The sequence below is a fragment of the Sinohyriopsis cumingii genome, chromosome 18, assembly GCF_028554795.1.
Source record: "Sinohyriopsis cumingii isolate HCF-2022 chromosome 18, ASM2855479v2, whole genome shotgun sequence".
Lineage (NCBI taxonomy): Eukaryota > Metazoa > Mollusca > Bivalvia > Unionida > Unionidae > Sinohyriopsis > Sinohyriopsis cumingii.
Window position 1 is genome coordinate 14,632,646 of NC_142978.1, and position 13,977 is coordinate 14,646,622.

The following is a 13,977-nucleotide window of genomic DNA, read 5'->3' on the forward strand; positions in this document are numbered from 1 at the left end:
TTCCATGTAATATCAAAAGGTAATACTCAAGTTTTCATAGGTATAGGTGTATTGCACTGTTAAATTTTGGTTTATTACACACTTGTTGGGTCATCTTAGTGCAGTTTTATTGCACTGTTAACTTTTGGTTAATTACACACTTGGGTTGTCTTGATGTAATTTTATTGCACTGTTGAATGCAGTGTACTTGCAATATGGGCAGCAGATATTTTGTCCATTGTCATGTTAAGGGATGTGAGAAAACAGCACGCTTTCAGTATGCTTAACATGAAGTACTTAGCATTATGCATTCATCCAAATTTAAAATATTTTACTAGTTTTATGGCATTGATACCACATACCCCAAATGAAAGTACCTAAACCAGCCCATACAATGACAATTAAATCAGATCTGGTCTAGGCCATGCCAGGTGATTCTACTCAAATTAGATCTGGACCAGGCCATGCCAGGTGAGTCTACTCAAATCAGATCTAGCCTAGGCCATGCCAGGTAATTCTACTCAAATCAGATCTGGTCTAGGCCATGCCAGGTGAGTCTACTCAAATCAGATCTGGCTGAGGCCATGCCAGGTGATTCTACTCAAATCAGATCTAGTCTAGGCCATGCCACCACTTTGAAGGGGAATTAGCACAATTCAATAACTGGTGTCATGTTAACATCACCCCACTCTTAGCCTCCATCATACAGCTGGTTAACTTCTTGCTTTCCTCTTTAAAGACAAGAACGTGGACCCTGGATACTATTTCATGATTTCACACACATTCAGATATCATGGAAAAGATGATATTGGCTGCAGCAAATACCTTCCAACTTGTCCGATTTCAACATATCAAGGCCGTGCTCGCTCACCTTGCTATCAGATTGGTACCTCTCCTGGATTTTGATGTGGTTCAGCTCATCTAAGTTCAGGCATCTGTCTTCCACCTTGCTGAAGCAGTTGTCGTATTAGATTTGCTTCCTGATACTGCTAGCTTCAAAAGGGGTATTCCTCACACATGTAAATGCATTGTCTTCAGGAGAGTTGTGATCATGCTGAGTGTTGTAAGTAGAGATTGAATTGTCCTCCTCCTAATGTGATCAGGTAATGTATTTGATGCCTTAAAGGAAATTTCATTACTATCAGTCCCTCCCACCCATCAAATGCAAACATCCTGTTATAGGTTTCATTCAAGATTAAACTGTTCACATCAGATAACTTGTGGCCACCTAGTGGAAACAAGTTGATCTGTCATAGTTACTTTCTTTATAAGATATATTGACAGAAAGATATTTTTTCATCTTTCCACATTGGGCTGGATTCAGAGGAAGTAATTAACTAATTTTAATGTGATTGCATAAGTATTTTCAAATAAACATAATTTACTGAAATATTTGTTCAATTTTCTCTTAAGTGAAACTTTTCTGTCTGATTCTACTTTTGCTCATACAGAACCTAAAGTTGGAAAGGGCCGTTAAGAAAGTTCTTGGAAAAAGGGAAAATATACTGAAAAGCAGATCTGTTGCAAGATTATCTCAGCACAATGTGTGACGGCAGATCTCCAGTATGTGTGGTCATCTGATAGGTTACCACAATAGAAGCTATGGTAGCCAATCAGAAATTTTGGTAGCCACAGTTTTTCAGTGGGTAAACATTTCCATTTAATGCACCATTAAAAACATAGAGGGACTAACTTGCAAGGTGTTCAAAGGTTATAAAAAAAGTGGACAAACACTCCAAGTACATAAATAGAGGATTTCAAATCGGTAATAATTTAATATTGAATTTATGAAACAAGCTGGACATTACTGAACAAAGTTTCATAAATTTAATATTAAATCATTTACCATTTGAGATTCTTTTTATCACACAGTTATTATTTCAGTGAAGACAAAGAAGAAGGAATGATTTCATTCATTCTGACTGGGACATTGCACCTTTCATTTGTTGTGCGTAAAAAATAGCCCTAAACAAAATTGAACAAATATTACCATTTAGATGTAGATTATTTTTTTTACGTTTACAGTAGTCCCCCTCTTGAACATGTGCCCCCCTCGACCAGCGGCCACTTGCTTCTTACAGCCAGAATCCCTTGGCACTGACGAGTTTGTATTTTAAAGTACCCCTCAAGATTGGCCACCCCTCTATTGCGACCAGTGGCCAGCATATTAGTACAACAATGTAAAATGTTCCCCTCACAAGTAGTCAATTTTTATTTTAAATGTGTCCAGAACCAATAATTTTTTCATATCATGATGTAAGGTAAGTAATGAGATTACCTCTACCGTTGATACCTGTCTCCCAATGTCAGGTTTCCATTACTGAAAGAAGTGTTAGCTAAAGTACATATAACACAAAGATTAATATTATATCATTATCTATAAAAGCAGACATTTACAGGAAATGGGGTCACCAATGTTATGATAGAGTTTTGGGCTTCACACATCTGTCGAGTTCTTCTCCATGATGATTACAACCGGACGTAATTGTCAAGATCATATCATGGTCAGCATAGGCTAAAAATAGATTTTGTGGATTAACACCTTTATAGAAATTAAACTTGAACAAAACAGGATACCAGACAAAGACTGAAAAATCACGTGACACTATATTTATTGCTTCTTTTACAAAGAAGGCATTTCGTCCACTCTACAAAAGTTTCGTCTGCATAATTAAATCGCATACAGTAAGCAACATCTTAATAAATCATTACCAAAGATTAATATGTCTTCACATAAATAGAGACGTATTATTTTAGAAGAAAGTCTGTTTTTCTACTCATCGACATGGGGGAAGGGGGACTTGCCAAACAATTTTACGTAGAAAAGACTCGAATAAACAATGTCATAACCGATAAGGAGGTTATTCAGCAGCAGTGGAAAAATGGAGAATAAGAACTATTTATTTATTCAGTTGAAACAAGTCTATTGTTAAGACAAGAAGAACCTTTTAATAATTAATGTTACCTTTAAATGAAGATATTAAATGAAGATATTAAATGCTTTGGAGTATGTAGGTTTCTTACTACATACATTATGTATACTTCTCACAAAAAATGTAGTCCCCCTCTGGAAAGACCACCTGTCTTATAAGGCCGCATTCCGAGTGCAGAAGAGGTGGCCCTATAAGAGGGGGAGTACTTTAATGTATTTGTGACTGGACATTTGCATTATTTGATTTGGAACAATGGACAACAGAAGATAGAACAAATTTTATTTTGAGTCAAATTTGCATCGCGTATTTACTGAATAAATATGATGTGGTTGAGACTGGTTTATAGCCACATTCTTCTGTGAACACAGGTGAGTTCATTTACTTGTGCAAGTTAACATTTAAAATATGCTTATATATAGGGTGGATTCCATGTTACATTTATACAGCTCACCCCTTTCCCCACACCTACTATCAACTGAACAATAACCTTTGTTTTACTTGTTGTTCTTGGAGTTTTGTTGTTGTTGTTGTTTTTGTTACTCACTCGGCCACTTGGGGCCCCGCCTTGGAGTTTTGTGCCAAAAAAAGGAAGAAAAAAGAAGCTGAAACAGGTAAAGAGTTCATGATGATTTGCATGTTGAAGCTGCACATGATGCAACATTTTTTTATTGAACTGATTTTGTTTTCCCTACAGCTCCCAGGGACATTGAGTCATACTACCAGGAGGTGGGCAGGGCTGGTAGAGATGGGCTACCCAGTAGCTGTCATGCCTTCTTCAATAACCAGGACTTTAACACCATCAGGTATGAAGATGATGGAGGTGTTGGTAGTATTGGTACCACTATGGTGATGGTGATGATAATAATGTGGTGGTGGTGGAATTTGGCAGTCTCAATTACAACAATTAATGGTGATGGTAGTGGTAGTGATGTGATAATAATGACAATGATGGTGATAAAGATGGCGATTGTGATAATAAAGATGATAATGATTGATTGATTATGGAAGTAGTGTTAGAGATGTGGTGATGATGCATGGTGACATTGGTAATGATGGTGATAAAAATGTGAACATACGATCTTTGCAGTTAAATCTGGATTTTTTTGTGCTTGACTGTGCTAATTATATAGTGGTATATTAGATGCATTAATCTGCCCAATTACTCATGCAAAATGACTGTGTCTAATTATATAGTGGTATATCAGATGCATTTATCTGCCCAATTTCTCATGCAAAAAAACCTGTGTCTAGTTATATAGTGGTATATCAGATGCATTAATCTGCCCAATTTCTCATGCAAAAAGCATGTGTCTAATTATATAGTGGTGTATCAGATGCATTAATCTGCCCAATTTCTCGTGCAAAATGACTGTCTAATTATATAGTGGTAAGATGCATTAATCTGCCCAATTTCTCAAGCAAAATTGCCTGTGTCATCATGCTTTTGCTTATATATTGTAGCTTTAGCTGGAAATTTCCAGCAAACAAAATGCACTCAAGGTAAAGGGGACAATCATCCTCTTGAATCCTTCACTGTTCATGAGTGTGGAGGCACATCAGGTTATTGTTTTCATTGAATTGTTAAGATCGAATACTTAAAGTCAGTCAAGTTTTGGCCTTATATTTTGTGCTTGTATTTTTCTAGAATGTACTCACATGGTCTCAAACTGTTCAGATATAAAATAGTATTTTTGTCTTAAATTGATTTGTAGAAATTTACTCCAAAAGCTTGGTTACTATGGTAACAATTGAAAAATGCAATGATAATATTAAGATTTTGAAGCTGATTTTATATTGTGTCTCCAAAAATTGAATTCCTCTGTACAAGTTCAAAAGAAGCTGAAAGAAAGCTGAAAACAACAAAAAAATTTAAAAACCATAAAGATAAAATTTGCATTTGCATATTTCACGTACACACATATATATATGTGCATGTACTTAACAACTGTATTATTTTGATCTAGACACGAGGAATATACCATGATGACACTAATGATGAACCAAGCTCCTATATACTAAGATCAGAATTTTATCCAGAAAAACTGCAAAGATCAGCTTTAAAATGTGTTACAACTAAACCCTGACTTACATGATAGTTGCTTTTCCCAAAAGTGGCTGCGTAACTTGAAATTTTGGTTTTACTGACTTTACTTTTTATGGCAAAATACATAATTCAATAACCTTTAATGGCATTTATTAGCCATTTATCAATCCTAATATTTTTGTATTAGACAAATAATTTAATTATTTATAGTCTTATCTAAAAAATTAAATAATATAAAAATTCATATGAAATTGCATTAATGCAGAATTCACATGAGTCAGAATTGCCTGAGTCGGTGGATACCTGTGCAAGATTTTCCTGTTGTTGCATTGTAAACTTTAAATAAGTGGGAATTATTGTATGTATTCACTGATTTATTATCTTGCATCATGGAAGCAAGCACATTTTGTAGTGACTGCCTTAAGATGACATAAAAAAAGAAATTTATTGAACACTTCTGAAAATCCAAGTAAATTCTCAGAAATCTGTTGTTTGTTTTTCACCGTTACCATCTTATCATTTTAATTTCAACTATTTGGTTTTGATATCGCTGGTCGTTATAAGACTTTTTATAATTTTTAACAGATTATACATATAACATTTTGTTTGGCGCTAAATAGCCTAACAGTGCTGATGCGCCGTTAAAATACAATCAATCAATCAATCAATCAATCAATTGTTTGTTCTTCCAAATTGAAGACATGCTGTTCATCAAGCCATCAACTCTACAAAAGAAATGTACTACTTAACCCCCCACACTTGAAGTATGCCATTCCATTAGATCTTTCTGTATTCAGTATTTGACAAGTTTGCTGTCATGTAACAAATTTGTTTTTATGTATAAACTATGTAAATGCACGTGTCATCAATACTAGTGATCAGCAGAGTATATAAGTATGTAAATTTTCAGATTTAAAGTAATGGGAATTAAAAGCTCAAAATAAATGTTTTTGGTATAAACTGATTGCAACAATTGTAATGGTTTTTGAAATGTAAAATCCTCTATTAACTCATTGAGGCAGATGCTACTGTGCATCAGTTGATGAAATATAACAAATTATTAACCATTATGATTTAAAAATGATATGTTACATTTATTAAATTTTAGTTATTGCACCTTGATGATCTTGATCCGTTTTCCCTTTTTTCACATATTTGAGGACTTTTTATATTTTTTCATGCTGATTAGTATAATTAGCAAGTAAGTGTATTTTTAATACTGAAAATTCATAGTTTGAGAAGTTGTTCATTATTGGTCATATCTTTTTGTTGAAATGAGGGATACAAACTTAAGAAGTCAGTACATATCAGTAGCATATATCCTCATTCCAGAGTTTGAAGTTTGTTCTAGTCTTCCTCTTTATGGTGAAACCTTGATAAGAATAAACAAAACTAGTTCAAAGAGCGGCATATTCCTGTATAAATTATGAATAATCGGCGAATTGTACTTTTCAATATTTACAATGACTTCCAGTCACAATGATGAGATGCAGAGTGCATGTTTATAAATGGTAGATACACTGTTAAATACATGTTTACAAATGATAGATACACTATTAAATACATGTTTACAAATTGTCGATACACTGTTAAATACATGTTTACAAATGGTAGATACACTGTTAAATACATGTTTACAAATGGTTGATACACTGTTAAATACATGTTTACAAATGGCAGATACACTATTAAATACATGTTTACAAATGTTAGATACACTGTTAAATACATGTTTACAAGTGGTAGATACACTGTTAAATACATGTTTACAAATGGTAGATACACTATTAAATACATGTTTACAAATGGTAGATACACTATTAAATACATGTTTACAAATGGTGGATACACTGTTAAATACAACATGTTTACAAATGGTAGATACACTGTTGAATACAACATGTTTACAGATGGTAGATACACTATTAAATACATGTTTACAGATGGTGGATACACTGTTAAATGCATGTTTACAAATGGTAGATACACTGTTAAATACATGTTTACAAATGGTAGATACACTATTAAGTACATGTTTACAAATGGTAGATACAGTGTTAAATACATGTTTACAAATGGTAGATACACTGTTAAATACAACATGTTTACAAATGGTAGATACACTATTAAATACATGTTTACAAATGGTAGATACACTGTTAAATACATGTTTACAAATGGTAGATACACTGTTAAATACAACATGTTTACAAATGGTAGATACACTTTTAAATACAACATGTTTACAAATGGTAGATACACTGTTAAATACAACATGTTTACAAATGGTAGATACACTATTAAATACATGTTTAGAAATGGTGGATACACTGTTAAATACATGTTGACAAATGGTGGATACACTGTTAAATACATGTTTACAAATGGTAGATACACTGTTAAATACATGTTTACAAATGGTAGATAACTATTAAATACATGTTTACAAATGGTGGATACACTGTTAAATACATGTTTACAAATGGTAGATACACTATTAAGTACATGTTTACAAATGGTAGATACAGTGTTAAATACATGTTTACAAATGGTAGATACACTGTTAAATACAACATGTTTACAAATGGTAGATACACTATTAAATACATGTTTACAAATGGTAGATACACTGTTAAATACATGTTTACAAATGGTAGATACACTGTTAAATACAACATGTTTACAAATGGTAGATACACTGTTAAATACAACATGTTTACAAATGGTGGATACACTGTTAAATACAACATGTTTACAAATGGTAGATACACTGTTAAATACAACATGTTTACAAATGGTAGATACACTGTTAAATACAACATGTTTACAAATGGTAGATACACTAATAAATACATGTTTATAAATGGTGGATACACTATTAAATACATGTTTACAAATGGTAGATACACTGTTAAATACATGTTTACAAATGGTAGATACACTGTTAAATACAACATATGAGTGTAGATTGAACTGTCCAGTTACTTTAATCCTGTGATTAAACTAATGATTTCATCCTGTGATTAAACTAATGATTTCATCCTGTGACAAAACTAATGGTTTCATCCTCTGATTAAACTAATGATTTTATCCTCTGATTAAACTAATGATTTCATCCTCTGATTAAAGTAATGATTTAATCCTGTGATTAAACTAATGATTTCATCCTCTGACAAAACTAATGATTTCATCCTGTGATTAAACTAATGATTTAATCCTGTGATTAAACTAAAGATTTCATCCTCTGATTAAACTAATGATTTCATCCTCTGACAAAACTAATGATTTCATCCCCTGATTAAACTAATGATTTCATCCTGTGATTAAACTAATGATTTCATCCTCTGATTAAAGTATGATTTCATCCTGTGATTAAACTAATGATTTAATCCTGTGATTAAACTAAAGATTTCATCCTCTTATTAAACTAATGATTTCATCCTGTGATTAAACTAATGATTTCATCCTCTGACAAAACTAATGATTTCATCCTGTGATTAAACTAATGATTTCATCCTCTGATTAAACTATGATTTCATCCTGTGATTAAACTAATGATTTCATCCTGTGATTAAACTAATGATTTCATCCTCTGACAAAACTAATGATTTCATCCTCTGATTAAACTAATGATTTCATCCTGTGATTAAACTAATGATTTCATCCTGTGATTAAACTAATGATTTCATCCTCTGACAAAACTAATGATTTCATCCTCTGATTAAACTAATGATTTCATCCTGTGATTAAACTAATGATTTCATCCTGTGATTAAACTAATGATTTCATCCTGTGATTAAACTAATGATTTCATCCTGTGATTAAACTAATGATTTCATCCTCTGATTAAACTAATGATTTCATCCTGTGATTAAAGTATGATTTCATCCTGTGATTAAACTAATGATTTCATCCTCTGATTAAACTAATGATTTCATCCTCTTATTAAACTAATGATTTCATCCTGTGATTAAACTAAAGATTTCATCCTCTGATTAAACTAATGATTTCATCCTGTGATTAAACTAATGATTTCATCCTCTGATTAAACTAATGATTTCATCCTGTGATTAAACTAATGATTTCATCCTGTGATTAAACTAATGATTTCATCCTCTGATTAAACTAATGATTTCATCCTGTGATTAAACTAATGATTTCATCCTGTGATTAAACTAATGATTTCATCCTCTGATTAAACTAATGATTTCATCCTGTGATTAAACTAATGATTTCATCCTGTGATTAAACTAATGATTTCATCCTGTGATTAAACTAATGATTTCATCCTCTGATTAAACTAATGATTTCATCCTGTGATTAAACTAATGATTTCATCCTCTTATTAAACTAATGATTTCATCCTGTGATTAAACTAATGATTTCATCCTGTGATTAAACTAATGATTTCATCCTCTGGTTAAACTAATGATTTCATCCTCTTATTAAACTGATGATTTCATCCTCTTATTAAACTACCGATTTCATCCTTTGATTAAACTGATTTGCTTCATGTTTTTTTTCTAGATTCATTCCCTCTGCTGTATAAGTGATAGTTATAGATACAAGGCTTAAATTTGGTAGTACTGATTATCCTAACTGGACTTGTCACGAAAAGCATAAAAAGTTGTCATGTAGTAAAGGAATTTATGTCAAAGGCATCATTATCATACCTGCCATAACCTGCTGTGTCACAACAAACATGATTATGGCCCCACCACCACCATACACACACATGGTCATGTTTGGACACAGTTTTCAGGAATCTTAGCTTGAAAGTTTTTTTCAACAGCAAAAAAGACATATTTTGTGACCACGATGATATATGCTAGCATTCTATAGTATTATGAACAGTAAAGATTAATGCTTAGAGCTAGGGTACACCTATTCTTGGGCATGCAGTAGATATAGAGGCAATCGAAAGATAAGATGGACAGAGATATACAACCACTTTTTGGAGATATTTGATTGGCTGACAATAGCTCAGGTGATGTTATGTCATATTCTGATGTGGGAGAGTCCATTTAGCTAATTTGCATAGGTAGAGTACACAAAGTAGAACAACCCAGTTCGTCTGAAGTTAAGTTCATCAAAGAGATGTGCTGAAGAACAGATGTTATTACGCATCACAGCATTAAATGAGAATTATGAAGCCAACTTTAATAAAGTTTCTGATCATCTGCAACGTTCCATTGAAATTGGATTTTTACTCCATATATAAAATGCAAAATGTGATTATTTCATTTGTTGGAATAGGGTGGTTCAGTTTTGAAGAATGCGATTCAGGAAGCAATACACTATCATCAAAGCAAGCAGAGCCCACTGAAAATAAATTTAAAAACTCCCGGTTGACAGAATTTTACTTTGTCAAGCACAGTTGCAGGGAAAGGGGCATTTGATTATTTGCACATACTGCAAACATCATACCAATATTGGTTATTGTATCATGTCTTTTGAAATGGGAGCACCATCTGTATATAGCATATTTGACATACTAAATTGAACATTCGGATTAGTTCTCATTATCTTAATCTTGTTAAAACTGACCCATGCTGTTCAGGTTGATTTTAGCCATGAAATAGATTGATTGAAAGAAATAATAAACACATGTTCATTTTTGCACAGTTGATTTGTATTGAGAAAGATTAACACCCAAACTGGACAGAGGTATTTATTACTGCTCTATTATTTGCAAAGACCCCTGTAAACTTGAAAATATTATGTTCTCCCCCTTCCCCAATGAAATGTACAGTCCCAAATGTGATATATCTATTTATTTATTTTTCAAGAGGCAAGCAGATCTCATGGTCATACTGCATCAGATGCAGTTATGAAAATGCTAACATCATGAACAAGTCATTCTGACCGGGATTTGCTAAAATAATCAATCAGGGAAGTTTGGATAACAGTACCATCCAGTTTCTCTTGAGTGCAGTGATGAACACTAATGACATTTGCATTACCTTCAAATCCCACCCCCATTAAACTTTCAACATCAACAATAACTGTTTCATATTAAACATATATTTTGCCCTCCAATGGATATTAAAGACAGAAACTTGGTGTATGTTTTATTTAATGTCAGTGTAGTTATGACTATGTGTTTGCACACGTGTATGGCATTGATATTTGACAATGCTAACATTACTATTTCTTTCTTTGTAAGTGTATTAAATGCTTTGAAAATACAGACAAGTTAATTAATTTTATTCAGATTTGAATTTCCAGTTATATTCTATTAGCTTATATGAAAATTTAGTTTATTCTTAATTTACACAACATCACAGTTTTTGTTCACACACACTTCCTCTTCCTCCCCCCATGGGACCTCAGAACGCTTTTTGAGTCTCAAAACCCCACGACACTGGAAATATAGTAGATATTCATTATGTAGTAAAGGTTTAAAAAAGCTAAGCGATTAGTTGTTGTGGTTTTAATGCTATTTTCAGCACACAGTAGGCTATAACTGGTGAAGGAAGAATGTGGGGAAACCCTGGTAAGAACCACCAACCCACTTGAAGCTACTGTCAAGCTTTCTCATGTACCCACATAGGCTGAGCCACAGACTGGAACTCATGCCTCAGAGGTGATTAACATTTAGTAAAGTTGAACAAATGGAATGTTCATTTATTGGACATCGTGTCGTGTCATTTTCAGTATTGCTTATGGCAGGAGAGAGATGGCCATAACTGTGTGAAGTAAAGCAAATATAAAGATTATATCGAGTTGTGAGTTACACCATGAAGTGATTGACTGACATGAGGTTTGGAAGTAAAGTTCTGGAACTTAACTGGAGGTCATTAAGGCAAACTTGCAGCTGAATATGATGTTGCCTTCCCTGCATCAGACCACATTTATAAACTTTTTTAATGCATGTTTTCAGACCACATTTATAAACTTTTTTAATGCATGTTTTCTATGTTGACAATAGCAGTACATATTTCCAAAATCCTTATACCTTACTGAAAATTGGTCTAACTTATGGGAAAATATTGACTGCCTGCTTTGGGTCTTGTACGGTTGGCAGGTCTGGCATGATGATGATGTTTGTTGCTATTGTGCCATAGTAGCAACAACAGCAACAGTAATAATATTAACAACAACAATAACAACAATAATAAACTATTTGCAAAATGAATCTTTTCAATGATTTTGTCAAGAACTATACACTTTAAATGGCTGTTATTATTGTCATTGCATGACCAGAATAATGTTTTAGTCCATTAACATTGCTATAATTTTCCAACATTGTTTCAGAGAAATACTTTCCAGAAACATTCAGTGGCTATCATATTGTATACTTGTATACATTCTCTTCTGAAACAGTGTTGAACATTTTTATATTAGAAAAACATTTATTTGTTGATAGTTTCATGTTTTTGCATTGGGTTCTTATTTATTTATATATGTGTTTGTAATTAGGTTCTTGCTGAAAGATTACAAAAACCAGAAGTTTAAGCAACACAAGTTGGACATGTTTTCCAAAATGCAGCAATACTTGACATCCACAACTTGCAGAAGAAGGTGAGTTATCATGCCCTCTAGATGGAGGCATATTTTGATTTAAATCTCTGAGGGTTGGTACATCTCTGTATCCATCATCCTACTTGGTACATCTCTGTATCCATCATCCTACTTGGTACATCTCTGTATCCATCATCCTACTTGGTACATCTCTGTATCCATCATCCTACTTGGTACATCTCTGTAGCCATCATCCTACTTGGTACATCTCTGTAGCCATCATCCTACTTGGTACACCTCTCTATCCATCATCCTGCTTGGTACATCTCAGTATCGATCATCCTACTTGGTACATCTCTGTAGCCATCATCCTACTTGGTACATCTCTCTATCCATCATCCTGCTTGGTACATCTCAGTATCGATCATCCTACTTGGTACATCTCTCTATCCATCATCCTACTTGGTACATCTCTGTATCCATCATCCTACTTGGTACATCTCTGTAGCCATCATCCTACTTGGTACATCTCAGTATCGATCATCCTACTTGGTACATCTCTCTATCCATCATCCTACTTGGTACATCTCTGTATCCATCATCCTACTTGGTACATCTCTGTAGCCATCATCCTACTTGGTACATCTCTCTATCCATCATCCTACTTGGTTTAAGCCTCTTTCAAAAATGTCCTGACTGAATTTACTCCTTACTTTTCCGGGATACATTTGTCAGAAAATTTTCACTTGAAACAGTATAAAAGTATTCAAACATGTCATACAATAATGTTTTGTTTAATAGAATCAAAATAATCAGTGTCATATAATTTATTGTATTAAAATTTGCCTCCTAATGAAATTTTTTAGAGATTTGTGGGGAAAATTTAATTTGATAGATTATAAGCATAATTTGTATTATTATTACAAGTTTAGTTTCGTGTTCACCCAGCCATAATGTCATGTGAGTTTTTGGTGTGGCACTGTTTGTCATGTACCATCCATCATGTATTATGCTCATTTATCATCAAATTTGGATGCATTTGCAAAACATAGGGAACCTTTTCCTCAAAAACCACAGTAGAATTTGATCATATTTGACAGAAAGCATCCTGTCATTGAGGGTTTTCAGGCTTATACAAAGCCAGTCCATCATAAAATAACAGTAGACGTCCTGAAATATGACTCAAGAGAATTTGACCAAGTTGGAAGAAAACACCATGAATGGTTTTCAAGTTTATACCAGTGATAATGATCCATCATCTAATATGGCTGCTGCTACCAAAATATAAAATATAATTTCTTTTATTCAATTTCTTAAACATTTCCCAACAGAAATGACCAAATTTGACACAAAGTTACCAAATGACCAAATTTGACACAAAGTGACCAAAGTGACCAAATTTGACACAAGGTATGAAGGGCTTTCAGATTTATTCAGAAATTGTCAGTTTACTCTGACCCATTAGGTGCAGTCCTTCTGACCTATTGGGTCTTTCTGTTGACTTCAGGGTGAGGCAGATACCAGTGATATACTAATTTAAAACACTAAGTCATATTG

The 13,977-nt window shown here is 33.2% G+C and overlaps 1 protein-coding gene across 1 annotated transcript in view; it reads left to right on the forward strand.

Annotated features, from left to right (window-relative positions):
• LOC149776131 (bifunctional 3'-5' exonuclease/ATP-dependent helicase WRN-like) overlaps positions 1 to 13,977 on the forward strand; it is a 202,244-nt gene that overhangs the window by 90,503 nt on the left and 97,764 nt on the right. Inside the window, exons 15-16 of the mRNA XM_089942399.1 lie at positions 3,607 to 3,715; positions 12,379 to 12,480. Of these exons, the coding sequence (XP_089798525.1) occupies positions 3,607 to 3,715; positions 12,379 to 12,480 (211 nt within the window). The remainder of the gene's footprint in view (positions 1 to 3,606; positions 3,716 to 12,378; positions 12,481 to 13,977) is intronic.